A 16,167-nucleotide genomic window follows, 5' to 3' on the forward strand; every position below is an offset into this window, starting at 1 on the left:
GTGCTGTTGGCTGTGAGTCCATCCCTAGCATGCAATTGTCTCTCATAAATAGAAAATATTCTAGAGGCTGGTAGCCGTGGCTCATGCCTGTAATCCCAGCACTTTGAGAAGCCGAGGCTGGTGGATCACCAGAGGTCAGGAGTTTGAGACCAGCCTGGCCAACGTGGTGAAACCCTGCCTCTACTAAAAATACAAAAATTAGCTGGGCATGGTGGTGGGTGCTTATAATCCCAGCTACTCAGGAGGCTGAGGCAGGAGAATCACTTGAACCCAGGAGGCAGAGGTTGCAGTGAGCTGAGATCGTGCCATTGCACTTTAGCCTGGGCGACAAGAGCAAAACTCCGTCTCAAAAAAATAAATACATAAAATAAAGTAAAATAAAAATTCTAGAAAGACACGTGCCAGAATTTTGGGTGGTGGGATTCTAGGCTTATCTTTTTCTTTGTGTTGTTCACTGTCCTGTTTTGAAAATACAATTGATTCTTATTCACATATTCCACATATGCAAATTCTCCTACTTGCTAAAATTCATTTGTAACCCTCAATGTCAATAAATATCAATACTCATGGTGCTTTTGAGACCATTCAGGGACATACATATGTGTAGCGTAGTGGAGAATGTGCTTGTCCGATGCGTATGTTCCCAGCTGAGGCTGAACAAAGGGACACACTGCCTTCTTGCTTCAGCTCTCATAATGTAAACATGTGTCCTTCTCTCTGTCTATTCAGTGCCACATCCTTCACATTTTTATGTTTTTCTTCTTGGTGATTTTGCTGTTTAAAATGACCCCCAAATGTGGTGCAGAAGTGCTTTCTAGCCATCTTATGCACAAGATGTGCCTTATGGAGAAAATACATGTGTTAGAGAAGCTTCCCCAGACAGGAGTTACAGTGCTGTTGGCTGTGAGTCCAATGTTAATGAATCAATATATATTAAATAAAGTGTCTCTTAAAAACACATGAAAAGTTTATGTATTGATTTGTTGACAAAAATGTTGGGATCACTCTTCAGGAAATTGTATTTCCCCTAGAAGAAATGGTTCAGTATTCACTAATTCAGAGTTTATGGCCATGGCAACTGTTGTACATAGAACACAGCTACCAGCAATAATGAGAATTGCCTGCATATTACTTATGCAAGGAGGGAGGAGAGCGTTAGTTTTAAAAAACAGATGGTGCATAAAGGTGCAGTTCCATCTGTGACAGAATCAAGAGGAGGGAAGAAGACTAACTTTGAGAGGGTGTGCTGCCCCAGGCTCTGAGCTGAGGCTTGTGTGCATTGTGTGACTGTGCCTTCATGCCCTCCTGAGAGGTCAGCATCGCAGTCTTCATTTCCTAGATGAGGAGAGGGGCTCTAAGGGGCAAGCTTGTCTCTTTCAAAGGCAGGTAAGGGCAGAGGCAGGACTTGGACCAGTGTTTGTCTTTAAAGTTGGAATCGATCATGAAAATAAAAGTGTGCTTCTAGTCTATTGAAATAAAGCGACATTGTGTTGTTCCCAGTTGAATAGCTGGTGAAGAGGAGAAGCAGCTTTTGCCTCAGTTCCAAATCCAGTGCCATTTCTACCTCCTACAGACATGGAGGGAAAGCGCCCCTTACTTGGGATCCAAGTGGCCTCCAGGGTATGCAGTCACTGCCCAGGTGGCCCTACCCATGGCTTGCTTGGTATCCCTGCCTTCCAGTTCAGAGGTTGCAAACTTTGCTCACTGAATCATTTTCTTTCTGCAGTTTTCACCTCTGACAGAGCCCAGACACCATGAACACAAGTGAATTCCGAAGGAGAGGGAAGGAGATGGTGGATTACGTGGCCAACTACATGGAAGGCATTGAGGGACGCCAGGTCTACCCTGACGTGGAGCCCGGGTACCTGCGGCCGCTGATCCCTGCCACTGCCCCTCAGGAGCCAGACACGTTTGAGGACATCATCAATGACGTTGAGAAGATAATCATGCCTGGGGTAAGTGTGTATCCAAGGTCAGAAAACAGGAGGGCTAGAACTCACATAGCACCTACTGGGCTCTGAGCAATTCACATGCGTTGTTTCAAGGAATCGCTATGGCAGTCAGGTTGGAGAGAAACTTTTGTCATTTCTATTTTACAACTGAGGAAACTGAGGTTCAGAGAGGTTAGGTGGTCCACCTCAGGTCACACAGCTAGTACACGGTGAAGTCAGGATTAAAATCCAAATTCTGTGGGCTCCAAGGGCGTGAGGCTCTTTCCCCCAGGTCCCCTGAGACTCAGTCCCTGCCCGGAGACACTCGGTACATAGAGCATGTCCTCTTATACATTAGGAAGCAAGACACTGGTGGCTGCTTTCAAATAAGTCAATTGCCCCAAATAAAGCATACTTCCACCATCCTTGGGTTTAGCAATAGGGAATTAGCATATGTGGAAGAAACGTTTTATTTAGTTTATTTGAGAGTGGGCAGCGTGGTACTGCCCACCAAGGCAGCCCTCTTTCTCTGAAGCCAGTAGGCCTGGGGTACACAGAGGGCAGAAATCAACGGGACTGGCTGCTGTCTCCGATACTCACTCACAGGGCAGCAGAGTTGGAGCTCAGAGAAACTTCCCTTCAGCTTTACGCTTCCACGGTAGATCTTCTCTGCCAAGGAGTTCACCTAAAAGCCTGTTGGTTAAAGTGGCTCTGGCCTAGTCAGGGTCCGGGTGGGAGTTGCAGCCCGGCCAATTTCTAGATCAGGAATGTTTATGAGGGTAGCCAAACCTGCCCTTCCATGCAACAATGTGCAGAGTCCAGGCAGGGAAAATCTCCGTGGGCTCCACTGGTTGATCGCTGCCACGACCCAGCACGTCTGTGGTTGTAAGGCCTATGAGCAACGACATATGATTTTCATAGAAGAGGGGTCCGGGACCATCAAGACCCACTCCCTCAATCCAGACAGAATGCCAAGACCTTGGGAAGGCATAAGGTCAGCCAAGGTTACAGGCCACTGATCATGGGTTGAGGCTAGGCTTCAGGCCCTGGACCTCAGGGACCGGTTTCTCAGTAGCTGAGCGCCTCTCTCACCACACTGCTCACATTTCTTCTTCCAGGGGATTCTCACTTGGCATTTATGCTTTGAGCAAAGAACGGGATTCAGGTTCTTGCTAGAAATTGTGCAAATACACTAAGCTGTTCAGCATAAAACGCTTCAGGAGAGGTGTGGCTAAATGTCAGGCAGTGGGGAGTACAGGAGACTGAGGGAGGATTTGAAGTCTTTCTGCTTCCTTCTATGGGGGTATTCACTGCGCAGAGCTGAGCTGGGAAATGCACAGGCGTTGGGCAGGGTCCCTGGGTGGGAGCTGCAGCCCACGAGCTGCTGGCTGTGTGATCACAGGAAACCAGGTGAGCTCTCGAGCCGTGAGCGGAGCAAGTGCAGGCCCAGCCATCTCAAAAGTTGCTGTGAATATCAGCGGAGAGTGAAGCAAAAGAGCACACATCTGTACCTAATCAAGAATCGCTTCTGTCCTTTTCCAGCCCAGAAACCACAGGAAGGGGAGAGAGACAAAGGCACATGGGCCCTCCAGGTGCTGAGGGGCTAGTCAGCCGCAGGGCTGCTCTTACTCTCCTGGGCCCCGGGCGCTTTGTCTTTATCGGCTCCGTCCTCCCTAGAAATATGGAAAATTATGCTTTACAAATGCATTGGCATAAAGATGAATATATTAACATCGATTTTTTTTCTTCAACCTGAAAGTTCACTGTTTTTTCCTCCTGATTACAGAAGAAATTTAAGCATTTTTTCAGCCCCTAACTGTGTCGTGGGCCTGGACCTGCTGTGCTGAAGGCATCACAGCCTGTGCAGCTCCTCTCGGCCTCTCAGCCTCATCACCAACCTCCCGCACCTGAGCCCCCAAGCCTAGACTGTGCTAGCTCCCTCTCTCCACCACTCCCCAAGCCCTGGCAGACTTGGGGTGGCCGTGGTTGTTAAATAAACCTTACTGAACACTCCTAGTTCTTGGTGGGCTCTCTCAGTTGGCTGCCTTCACAATCGGGGGGATCGCTCATGCTACATCTTAGACAACATATATTTAACGATGAGTGCTATTGAGAAATAAATGTTTGCATCTCTTCCCAGATTGTAAGAGATATCTTACAGATATCTTAGCTTGGACTGCTATATCAAAGGACGTAGACTGGGGGCTTAAACAACGTTGATTTCTCACAGTTCTAGAGACAGGAAATCTGAGATCAAGATATTAGGTTCAGGTGAGGGCTCTCTTCCTGGTTTACAGACAGCCGTCTTCCCAGTGTGTACTCACATAACCAAGAGGTAGCCAGCTCTCTGCCTTTTCTTATGAGGGCACTAATCCCATTGTAGGGGGGCACTAATCTTATTAAGGGGACCCCACCCTCATGCCCTAATCACCTCCCAAAGATGCTGACTCTTAATGCCATCACTTTGGGGGTTAGGATTTTGACACGAATGGTGTGCAGATACTCACATTCAGAGCAGAGCAGCCAAGCCCGATAGAGCATATCCTCTGCTGCTGGGATTCTGAGCCAGACCTGGAGGAAGCATCAGAGCACGTGCTTTCATTTTATCTGAGGGGATGACAGAGAGGTGCAGTCAGTTGTCTGGGGTAACCCAGCAAATCAGGGTTCCTGCTGGACTTGCAGTCCAAGGGTGCTCCCAACACCATGCTATTCCCACAGGCAGGATGGACATGGAGCACCAGCAGGGGACAACGGAGAATGGGGCAATGTCTCTCAGAAACCAGTGCGTGGTCACAGCCCGAGAGGGGTCTGAATGGCCGTTTCTATACCTTCTCCATGCACAGGGGCTGAGGGTTGTCCTGAGGGCTTTAGGACTTTATTCTGTTCCTTCAGGGCAGGTACCACATTGGCAGGAACAAATTAAAGACCCAAAGACTAGGCTACACCTGCTCCTTCTCTGTCCTCCCCTGATTGTCCTCCCAGACTCCAAGATGTTTGAGGCTGGCCCCTTGTTACCATTGCTAGACGTTCCCTGCCTGGGTGTCCACCACAACCCTTGCCTCCTGGATCCTGGAACCCCCTGTCCCCAAGCATACCACATGGAGCTGTCACTACCCCTTATGGATCTCCTCCCTGGCCCACATGAGCTTTTCCTCTGTGCCTCACCCAGGGAGTGGCAGGTGTTCACCTTGCGGGCTGGAGAAAGGTGGGATGCCCCTAGCCAGGGCAAATGGCAAGGGACAGTGGCCAGGCTGAGGGATAGCAGAGGCGAGACATCTGCGGGGTGATCCAGCTGCTTGGCTGGAGGGAAGGCCTCAGCTCCTCTAGAAGAGCCAGGGGCAGCAGGAAGACCAGGTGCATGTTTGTGGCTTGACTAAAGAAACCTCGAAAATCAGGATCTTGGTTGTTTTTTTTTTTTTTTTTTAATGGAGACTTTATTTTTTAGAGTAGTTTTAGGAAAACTAAGCTCTAAGCTTTTGGCACAAAGAGATCAGCCTTGGGGCAGCGCCTTCACTGACGAGAGCACCGGAGCAAGAACTTGAAGCACAGTGTGGTTTTTTGAGACTTCTTTTGTTATGGAAAATGATAAGGATTTTCCACTTTATTTTGGAGATAGAACTTTTCCTTCTGAGCTAGCAAATACATTCCAGTATCAAAAAGGGAGCTGGTTTAAAGGGAGTAGGGACAGTAAGGTGATGTGTAAATGCTCCGAAATAATGGAGGAAGGTACTGGGATGGCTGACATTTGGGGAACTGCACTCACCTAACTCTGGGTCTGGCTGCATCTGGCAGCTGGGGGCCATGGGGGTACCTGGGTCCCCTGCTCTCTTGAGGCCTGGCTTTCCTCGCTCCTCAGCAGCTGCTCCGTCCTCCCATGCAGGTGACGCACTGGCACAGCCCCTACTTCTTCGCCTACTTCCCCACTGCCAGCTCGTATCCGGCCATGCTAGCAGACATGCTGTGTGGGGCCATTGGCTGCATCGGCTTCTCCTGGGTGAGTGTCCGGATGCACTTTGGGAGGGGGTCCTGGCCGTGGTGGGATCCCGGGGTGGGGACACGGTACCTATGCACAAGGGACCTGAGCAGATGGCGGTGCTGTCTGTGGGCAGACGGGCTACTGTTGCAGGGAGGAGAAAGGATTCAGCCCAGAGAGAGTGCCTCTGAGGAAGTAGCGATTGAGAACAGAGAAAGTCTCAACAACTCAAAGCCCATTCTGCACAGGCTGTGTTGGAAGCAGTTGGTATGAACTAACATCATGGTCTGGGGCCCAGAGTTTCTGCAGCTCGAGCCTGGGAATCTGCATTTCTCCAAGCAGCTCAGAGAATTTCTATATCCTCCAAAGCTTGAAAACCGCGACTGCCTCTGTCTCATTCCATCTGTTATCCGCCAGGGCTGCTGCCCGGGGAGAGGCTCCAACCAGCCCATCAGATGTGTCCAGAGCCTTGGAGCAGGGGGTCTCTGGAAAAGGGCCTAGCTCCTGCCTGCAAACCACCAGTCCCACCCTATCTGGAGGTAAAATGCCTAAAAAAGTCCCTACTCAGAAGAACGGTAGGCAGGGCTGGCTCTGCCCGTGGCTCTCTGCTCCAGGCACAGATTACAGGAAAGATGCCTTCCTCCCAAATGCAGAGAGCTTGGAGGTAGAGCTGCCTGCTGATGGCCAGTGTCTGAGGGCTGCTGCACCCTGGGGAGTTCCTCAAAAGCCAGGGGCTGTCCTTGGCCTTCGGGGTCCAGAGCACTCACCTTGTCTGTGGCTTGGAGCGAGGTGGACTTGTGGGCATCGGTCTATGTGGCATGCTGTGATGCGTAAAGGAGCTGTCAATTAGGAATTTGCAGCACTGAGCCACAGGGCCCAGCTGAGCCACCTCTGCTTCACCAGCCTGGCACTTGCTCTTCTCTGGGCTGCACTTCTCTGCCGGGTGAGCAGGCATCATGGGCCCCACAGGCAGGGCTGAAGAGCCCACAGATGGGCTCTTCAGTGTCTGTGCTGCTCATCTTTAGGCACTGGGGCCTCCCTCTCTGCTGGGCAGGGCTGGCCTGGGCTGAGCACACCCTCTCCCAAAGAGCATTTTCTATCACTGGATATTGCAGCAGATTTCATTTAGCTCTGCTGGTCCAAATCCATTCTGTCCCGCAGAGGTACTTGGCATCCATCTCTATCTGCTTATTCTGGAACAGTCTGATTGCCCTCAGGCCTTGAAGGGAGTGCCTCACTATCTCTCAGGCTGCGTCGCCTGATACCTCGTCCCTAGCAGACAGCATAGGCCCCTGGTAGAGCTGGGCTTGACCAGGCTCAGGTAGAACCCAGCAGGATGGGGCTGACCAGAAGGGAGAATGCACTCTTCTCATTTAGATCTTACTGGTGACGCGTCGGGATGCTGCTGTGCACATCTAGGCACGACAGCATCTTGGACCCCTTATGTTGGAGACTTTTATGAAGGTGGAGGCTCAATCTGCCTCCACCTTGGATGGGGCTCAAGACCAGTCTGTTCAGAGAGAGGGGAGAGTTCATAGAGAAAAGTCACTGGGAGTTTAAAAGACAAGATCAATGGCTTCTCGGGATGCCCAGAGGGTGACAGCTGCCCAGCGCCCACTTCCTCATTCCTTCATTTGTGACTATGGAGGAAAGTCCACCAGTGGGCTTTTTGGACCCTTCTGTGAATGAACAAATGAATATACTAGCAAGCCCGCAGTGCCCATGCAGTGAGGCTCAGTGGAGTAAGGTTCATTATGGTGGCCTGTATGTTCCTTCCCAACCGCTCTCCTTGCATGATTCTAGGTCAAACAGCCTTCAGGCCTTTGAATCACATTTGAGATTGGGTGATTTTAATCTGGGCTTTAGTGGAAGGTTAAATCCCCTTGTTACTGCTGCTCCCCAAATTCTGCAATGCCTGGCCCTCTGTTAATCCCTTCCCTTCCCCCACCACAGGCGGCAAGCCCAGCATGCACAGAGCTGGAGACTGTGATGATGGACTGGCTCGGGAAGATGCTGGAACTACCAAAGGCATTTTTGGCTGAGAAAGCTGGAGAAGGGGGAGGAGTGATCCAGGTAAGGCGGGAGCTGTGAGGGCCACTTTTGGGATGCATGGGCTCTGCACAGGACTGTAGCCGCAGATGGGGAAAGAGGCACTCATGCTTCTTGTTAGTTCCTCAAATTTCTCCTGGAGAATAAACAAAACCGAGCTCTTGGGAAAATTCTGGCTTTGGGATTGGCAGGATCTGGATTAGGATCCCAGTGCTGTCTTTCACTCGCTTCCCCAGGGCAGGGCACTTAGTTCCCCAGTTCCCCAGGCCACTAGCTATGGTAGATAGCACAGCCATTATCTCACAGCAGGTGTGTGGAAGTAACAACTACAGCAACTATTGTTTGTGTGGGGTTCCCCATCGCCAGCCACTGTGCCCAAGCATTTTCCAGGCATTAACTCATTTAATTCTCACAACAACATTATGCATCTTAATACCCCTTTTTACAAGTGAAGAAACATTTTAATAGCCCTTTTTACAGGAGAGGAAACTAGGGTCCAGAACATTGGGTAGCTTGCCCCATGGCTCCCAGCTATAGATTCTGTGTGGCTCAGAGCCTGTGATCTTCCTTGGAAGTGAAGCTGTGGCAGCTGTGACTAGGTGGCACAAGTGGCAGCTGTGACCAGGCTTCAGAGGCTATAAATGTTATTTGTCTTTGAACCAATCATTTACTTAAAGATGCTGCTGCTTCTATGCAGCAACTGAATTCATTCTCCTCATGTAACATGTATCTATTGAGAGTGACAGTGTGTCAGAGCTTACACCAGGAAACAAGATAGACAAAAGACAATCATGATGGAATTTCTATTCCACTGGGGTTGCAGGACAAATGGCACTGGGATGACTTGGACTTGATGCATTAAAAAAAAAAAATTTCCTAGCATGGAATATGAACTATATTGAACCCAGTACTCTCCCTTAATCATTTTTCTCATGTCAAGTAGATGATAGTCTCATTAGGAAAGCATTGTTAACTTCGGGAAAAAGGGGCTTCCTTTTCAGATATTGTCTTCCACAAGGCTCTGAGAATTGGTGAAGGCCCATTCAGTGGATGAGAACAGTGAGGCACAGACTGAAGAACACCTTTGTGCAAAGCACGTGGCCACTGTGGCCAAGCGAAACTAGCAAGCAAGTCTCCCCACTTCCAGTCCTGTGAATGAGCAACAAGACTGATAATTTTATGTATTTGTTTCTATTGATGTTGTGACAAATTTTGTGGCTCAAAATAAGACAAACTGATTATCTTACAGTTCTGTACATCAGAAGTCTGACCTGGGTCTTACTGGGCTAAAACCAAAGTTGACACCTTGGAGGCTCCAGGGGTGAATCTGTTTCCTTGCCTCTTCTGACTTCTAGAGGCTTCCAAAATTCCTTGGCTCACAGCCCCATTTCCATTTTCAAAGCCAGCTGTGTCCCATCTTTCTGACCTTTCTTTTGTAAACCCCAAATGTCTGAGATGGGTCTCAATCAACTTAGAAAGTTTATTTTGCCAAAGTTAAGGATGCGTGCCTGTGACACAGCCTCAAGAGATCCTGACGACATGTGCCCAAGGTGATTGGGCACAGCTTGGTTGTATACATTTTAGGGGGACGTGAGATGTTAGATGTACATTGGTTTGGTCTGGAAAGGTGGGACAATTCGAAGCAGGGAGGGGGCTTTTAGGTCATAGGTAGATAAGAGACAATTGGTTGCATTCTTTTGAGTTTCTGATTAGCCTTTCCAAAGGAGGCCATCAGATGTGCAGCTATCTCAGTGGGCAGAGGGGTAACTTTGAGTTCTGTCTGTCCTTCATCCAAAAGGAAATTCCTTGTGAGGGAGGCATGTAGCTTTTTATCTTAGTAGCTATCTCTTTTAGGAATAGAATGGAAGGCAGGTTTGGCCTAAGCGGTTCCCAGCTTGGCTTTTCCCTTTGGCTTAGTGATTTGGGGGTCCCAAGATTTATTTTCCTTTCACACTTTCATGGTCGCATCTCCTTGTGACCACATATAAGATAAGAAAGAGGGTCTCCACTTTTAAGGACACATATGATTGGATTGGGTCCTTCTAGACAATCTGAGATAATCTCTCAAGTCAAGGTTCTTAACTTAATCACATCAGCAAAGTCACCTTTTCCCTGGAAGGGAAACAGTCACAGATTCTGGGGACCAAGACCTGGAATCTCTGGGAATGAAGGTGCATTAATCTGCCTACCACATCCAGTGTGCTTCAGAGTCATGGAGGCAACTTGCTTATAATGCCTATTCCTAGACTCTGGGCCAAAACATATGAATGCTAATTCATCTGGATGACACCCAGATTCCTGAATAGGCCACATGCCGGGACTGATGACTGCCTTATCCATGACCCACAGGCCCTGTGGCCAGGCTCAGAGTCATCCCTCCGTGTACTCCTCCTTCGCATTCTTTGGTTATCTCTTTTTCCATCAGACATAAGTGATATTAAATGGGGAGCTGATGGAAATGAAATGTCAGGCACGGTGGCTCACGCCTGTAATCCCAGCACTTTGGGAGGCCAAGGCAGGCAGATCACCTGAGGTCAGGAGTCTGAGACCATCCTGGCCAACATGGTGAAACCTTGTCTCTACTAAAAATACAAAAATTATCCAGGTGTGGTGGCGGGCACCTATAATCCCAGCTACTTGGGAGGAGAATTGCTTGAACCTGGGAGGCAGAGGTTGCAGTGAGCCAAGACCTCACCATTGTACTCCAGCCTGGTTGACAAGAGGGAAACTCCATCAAAAAAAAAAAAAAGAAAGAAAGAAAAGAAAACGTCAGCTGTGTTGTAAGCAAAGCTTCAATACGTTGCTGTGAACTGTACCATTCTACGTAGCAGCAACAATGACTCAGCAATGATTCAGCAAATGAATCATGCTTCAGTCCCAGCACAATTTTCTTCTGGTCAGTGGGTATGCAGCTGGAGAAGCCTCCTTGGCCAAGATCACGGCAAGGATAGGCTGTCCCAGGTGCCCTTCCAGTGAGGGGAGGGGGCTACTGCACACGGTCCCCAGCCAATGCTCTGTCGGCTGCACTTTGCCTTGGTGAGGGCCAGATGGCTTTCTAGCCTCTGGGACATCAGTCCTGATTCTCCAGGGGACAGAGGGCAGCAGCACTCAGGGACCCAGCGGGACAGCTGCGCACCTGCAGAGGGCGTGGTTTTGATTCCAGGCAAGGGCATGCATGGTCTAACCCTTTACAAGAGGCCTGGATGTTGGTGGCCGACTTACTTTTACTTTTATACATGGGACAAGGTCTACTTTTCCATCTCTTTTCCATTTGTTCCCCTCATTTTTTTTTTTTTAATTTTGTCTTGTTTTTAGATGAAGTCTCATTCTTGTCGCCCAGGCTGGAGTGCAGTGGCACGATCTCGGCTCACTGCAACCACTGCCTCCGAGTTCAAGCGATTCTCCTGCCTCAGCTTCCCAAGAAGCTGGGATTACAGGCACCCACCACCATGCCTGGATAATTTTTGTATTTGTAGTAGAGACAGGGTTTTGCCATTTTGCCCAGGCTGGTGTCAAACTCCTGACCTCAGGTGATCCACCCACCTTGGCCTCCCAAAGTGCTAGGATTACAGGTGTGAGCTGTAGGAGATCGGTCAGAGTGGTGGGAGAAACTATAGGGAAAAGGAGGAGGCCTTCTGAAAGGTCAGAAGGCTCTGCAAAGCTCCAGGGCAGAAGCTGAAGGCCGCTGTTCTATAACCCTGAGGCAGAGGGCAAGGAGTAGGTACAAGGGAGTGTAGGGGAATTTATCTTGGTCAAGCTTGTTTGTTAGAAGTTGTCCAGGAACTGACCTTGGAACATCTTTGCACGTGACATTCCCTGAAAGGGGAACAATAAATGTTAACTATCTACATGTTGTGTTTGCTCCAGGTTTTCAGCATTGTGCTTGCACTCAATAAAAGCAAGCTGCTCCAGCTTCTCGGGGCTGCTCTCTGGCCACTAGAGCCAGGCAGTCACTTAGCTGCTCTTACACTGCATACCTGTGTCTGAGCACTCATTTCATCCATTGGCCAGGGTCTGCAGGACAGACCCAGCAGTGAGCCACTGCACCCAGCCTGTTCCCCTCATTTTGACCCTCCCTAGCATTTGGTGAACCCTGCTGATCCAAGACTCAGCTCTGTGCAGTGCGGAGATTTTTCTTCTACTGTATGTTAGTCATTGTGGGCCACGTCACTCTTTTTCAGGGACTTCAATTTTCCACAGATTGGGTACCTCTTCCATGATTTCTCTCTTTCTTTTGATATTTCCCTTTTTTGTCATCTTCTATATTTTAGGAAGCTTTTCATGGTTTTCTCCACATGATTATGTGATTATGGACCTGGTGTGGTGGCTCACGCCTGTAATCCCAACACTTTGGGAGGCCAAGGTGGGTGGATCATTTGAGGTCAGGAGTTTAAGACCAGCCTGGCCAACATGGTGAAATCCCATGTCTACTAAAAATACAAAAATTAGCCAGGCGTGGTGGCATGTGCCTGTAATCCCAGCTACTCGGGAGGTTGAGGCAGGAGAATCATTTGAACCCAGGAGGTGGATGTTGAGGTGAGCTGAGATCACGCCACTGCACTCCAGTCGGGGTGACAGAGTAAGACCCTGTCTCAAAAAAAAAAAAATATATTGTCCCCTTTCCACCTAGATACTGGACATTCGTGGTAAAAATGAAAAGGCACAGGAGCTTTCTTGTCATATTCCCTGTGTTATTTCAGTATCTACAAGTGAATATATGTATACAAACAAAATTGAAATGATACAACACATACGGATTTTCTGCATGGTGCTTTCCTTATCATTTTATTGTGAGCATTTCCCACTATTTAAATATTCTTTGAAAAAAGTATTACTCCATGATTTTCTATGATGCATCACAATCTATATAAATATGTAAATAATACCTAAGATACCTGTGTTGCATCAAATTTTCCATTCTTATAAAAAAAATTTTGGAGGACACGCTTTAGGATGAAGTGCAACAATCTTCCAAGATGATCACCTTCCTCCCGGGACTCTCCTGGCTGTATTCATGTTTAACATTCATGCTCCCCACTAAATCCAAATGGAACAAAACAAAAATTGAAGCATTTCTAGGTCATTGCTTCTTATAACAAAAACAATTTCATATTCAATTTTTTTTCAGCAGATGATTCCTTTAATTATATACTCCTCAAAAAAACTTATCAATCCCCCATAATATAAGGCGTGTCTATTATAATAAGAGCTACTTTTCATTGAATAGCAATTATGAGCTTGGCTATGTTTTAGCCTATGTCTTGTGCTTTGTGTTATTGTCTTCATCCTCAAAATATTTATGAAGATTGATTGCATTATGGACAATCTTTTTCATGGATGAGGATATTGAGTCCCAGAAAGTTAGTAGAACATGCATAGCAGCAAAAGTGAATTAAAGCCAAGGCTAGTAGGAAAGACAACCAGAGTTATGACTGTTACACCAGCTCATCCCTGACCATAGGCTTGGGTTGGTGTCCAGAGATGTGCATGCTACTATGGGCTGCATTTTCATTTCATTAAAGACAACCTCATTTTTGAGAGACCATACAAGTCTTTAGCATTTGGGTAGGAATATTCCTGGCATCTGTCAGCCCCCGCTTTAACACAATCTTCCTGTGAGCCCAATCCACTCAGTCTTTTTCTGGATAAAAGGAAGAAATGGGATCTGTGTTTGCCACCGGAAGCTCACCCTTCCCAGCAGACAAGGCTGATTGTCTGTAATTGGTGAGGCCCCAAAGAGCACAGGAGCCTGGTGACAGCCTGTGAGCCAGCCTGCATTATTGATCCCCTCAGAGCTGTAATCACAGCTGTGGGCGTCAGCGCAGTGATGGGTGTCTGAGTCAAATGGCAAACTGTCGTTGTGAGGCTGGACAAATGTGGGCTGGGAAAATGGTCTCTTAATTGGGTTTTAAAGCTCTTGTGGAAGAAAAGCCAATTTTTTGCTTTGAAAAAAACAGAAGACGAAAGGACATTTCTGCTCACGGCATCAGCAGCCGGAAGCGTCAGACCTCACCAGCATCCCCTCCTACCTCCCGAGCAGGCTTGCCATGGCAACCTTTGTCTGCTGCTATCGCGCGCAGAGCCATCGTTCCTGCTCTGTACCACACGTCACCCTCCCCGTGCTTCTCTCCGCTAAGATCTGCTGCCAGCAAAGTGCAGAGAGCTCCACCTGACATCATGCTTGAGGCCACCAGGCCACCCTGGTGGCATCAGGGTGGTGTGGTTCTAGATGTGCTACTGACGATTTGCTCCTTCAGGCTTTTAAAACATCGTTTTGTTGACTTAAGAAGGTGAATTTTCTCTTAGGACATGAACTAAGCTCCCCCATCCCCCCCCAGAGAAAAGCCATAATGAGTTGTCATGGTGATTCAGGTGATTCATGGTGATTCACGGTGACTCATTTCATTAGAATGTTCAGAGAATGAACACCTGTGTTCCAAGGCTTCAAGCAGAGGATAGAATTTAGCCGGGGAAGCTGCAGTCACACCTGCTTGTCAAGCATGAGAACAGGGAACCGTGCCTTCCACTAGGCTTTTCATGTTACATTTCCAATGAGAATGGGTGGGACATGACAAACAAAATGTGTGTGGGGGCAGATAGGGGTACAGGAGGAAATCAGGGAGAGGAATGATGGGGTGCATAGGAGAAGCGTAAGTAAGGTATAGTGCCTGCTCTCAGGGAGCCTGGGTTTCCTGGGATGGCTGATTTAGCTTTGCCAGCCAATATTGTTTTCTCCCCTTCTCTCTCCTCTGGCCAAGGTTTGTAAACCTGGCCTAAAACAATGTCTAAAATAATTGCTCATGAAAATATAGCCTGAAGGAAATAAAGTACCCATTTTTGATGCTGAATTAAGAGAAGCATATATCTGTATATTTGAACCCATCCATTAGTGCTACAGAAACATGAATAAATGTATTTATCTTTCAATATTACTGTCTCTCCAAAGGAAGTGGGTTGGCTCAAAAGAATAAGTAAAAGTAGTGTCAAGGCAAAATCAAAATGAGAAATCAGGGTCAATGAACAGAGCATCGAATGTTAAGAAGAGAGGTTAGCATTTCTACTTAATTATTTTATTATATATTTCTCTGTAAAAACCTATCATGTTATAAACTTTTTCAGAGTCAACAAGAATCTACCTTCTTTTATTTGCCCTTTCTAATGTCCTTTCATACTGGTCGGTAGATGGGTTTCTTCTAGGACTTACTTAAGAGTGAAGGTGCTCGCCGCCCCTACCTTTCTAGGCCCATGGCACCCTAAAAAGCGCAGGTGTGGGCTCACTCCTAACCATGCCCTACCTAGCTGCTGATTTGGGGCAAGTTATTGAACCTCTGCACATCTGTTTCCCCACCTGAAGATGATAAAACCCAAAAATGGGATTATTTTTACAACTTAAATGGGATAACATAGCAGGCCCTGACTCCATTAGTTTGCCAGGGGTGCCCTAACAAAATACCACAGACTGGGTGGATCGAAGAAGAATTTCTTTTCTCATAGTCCCGAAGGCTGCAAGTCCAAAATCAAAGTGTCCACAGGGTTGGTTCTCCTGGGGCCTCTCTACTGGGCTTGCAGATGGCCACCTTCTCCCTGTGTCCTTACATGGTCTTCCGTCTGTGCACCCACGTGTCTGGGGGCTACATTTCCCCTTCTTTTTATTTATTTATTTTTTTGAGACTGGGTCTCACTCTGTCGCCCAGGCTGGAGTGCAGTGTTGTAATTGTGGCTCACTGCAACCTCTGCCTCCCAGGCTCAAGTCATCCTCCCACCTCAGCCTCTCGAGTAGCTGGCACTACCAGGCACGCCACCATGCCTGGCTAATTTTTGTATTTTTATAGAGACAGGATTTCGGTATGTTGCCCAGGCTGGTCTCGAACTCCGGGGCTCAAGTGATCGACCCTCCTCTGCCTCCCAAAGTGCTGGGATTATAGGCAAATTTCCTCTTGTTATCAGAAACATGTCAGATTGGATTAGAGCCCAGCCATGTGACCTCATTTTCTTTTAATTACCTCTCTAAAGAGCCTATCTCCAAATATGGTCACATCTGAGGTCCTGGGGGTTAGGGCTTCAACACATGAATTTGGGGGGACACAATTCAGCCGGTGTCATTAGGAATCAAAAGAAACCCTTTAAGGCATCTCTTAGTCTCAAGGAAAATGCACCCCTATTTTATAAACAAATGCAAATCGCTCTGTCCGAGTGAATATGAACGCAGAGTCA

At 47.9% G+C, this 16,167-nt stretch overlaps 1 protein-coding gene and 1 long non-coding RNA gene across 8 annotated transcripts in view; one reads left to right on the forward strand and one right to left on the reverse strand.

The window, feature by feature from the left end:
• The window catches only part of DDC (dopa decarboxylase), a 115,898-nt gene that overhangs the window by 35,825 nt on the left and 63,906 nt on the right, over window positions 1–16,167 (forward strand). For 5 of the 7 annotated variants that reach the window (XM_063667314.1, XM_054495456.2, XM_054495457.2 and 2 more), the window contains exons 2-4: window positions 1,727–1,955; window positions 5,812–5,925; window positions 7,858–7,977. In XM_063667314.1, the coding sequence (XP_063523384.1) occupies window positions 1,755–1,955; window positions 5,812–5,925; window positions 7,858–7,977 (435 nt within the window). In that variant the 5' untranslated portion in view covers window positions 1,727–1,754. Of the gene's footprint in view, window positions 1–1,726; window positions 1,956–5,811; window positions 5,926–7,857; window positions 7,978–14,385; window positions 14,613–14,899; window positions 15,001–16,167 lie in introns of those variants that run through there. The other 2 variants (XM_054495460.2, XM_054495459.2) reach the window with 2 other exon arrangements.
• On the reverse strand, window positions 2,387–14,108 carry LOC129040687 (uncharacterized). Its single transcript, XR_008503708.1, has 5 exons — window positions 13,983–14,108; window positions 6,672–6,725; window positions 5,695–6,009; window positions 4,439–4,502; window positions 2,387–3,604 (listed from the first exon to the last, which is right to left on the reverse strand). It is a non-coding gene; the product is annotated as an uncharacterized LOC129040687 (long non-coding RNA).

The sequence above is a fragment of the Pongo pygmaeus genome, chromosome 6 (genome assembly GCF_028885625.2).
Source record: "Pongo pygmaeus isolate AG05252 chromosome 6, NHGRI_mPonPyg2-v2.0_pri, whole genome shotgun sequence".
Taxonomy (NCBI): domain Eukaryota; kingdom Metazoa; phylum Chordata; class Mammalia; order Primates; family Hominidae; genus Pongo; species Pongo pygmaeus.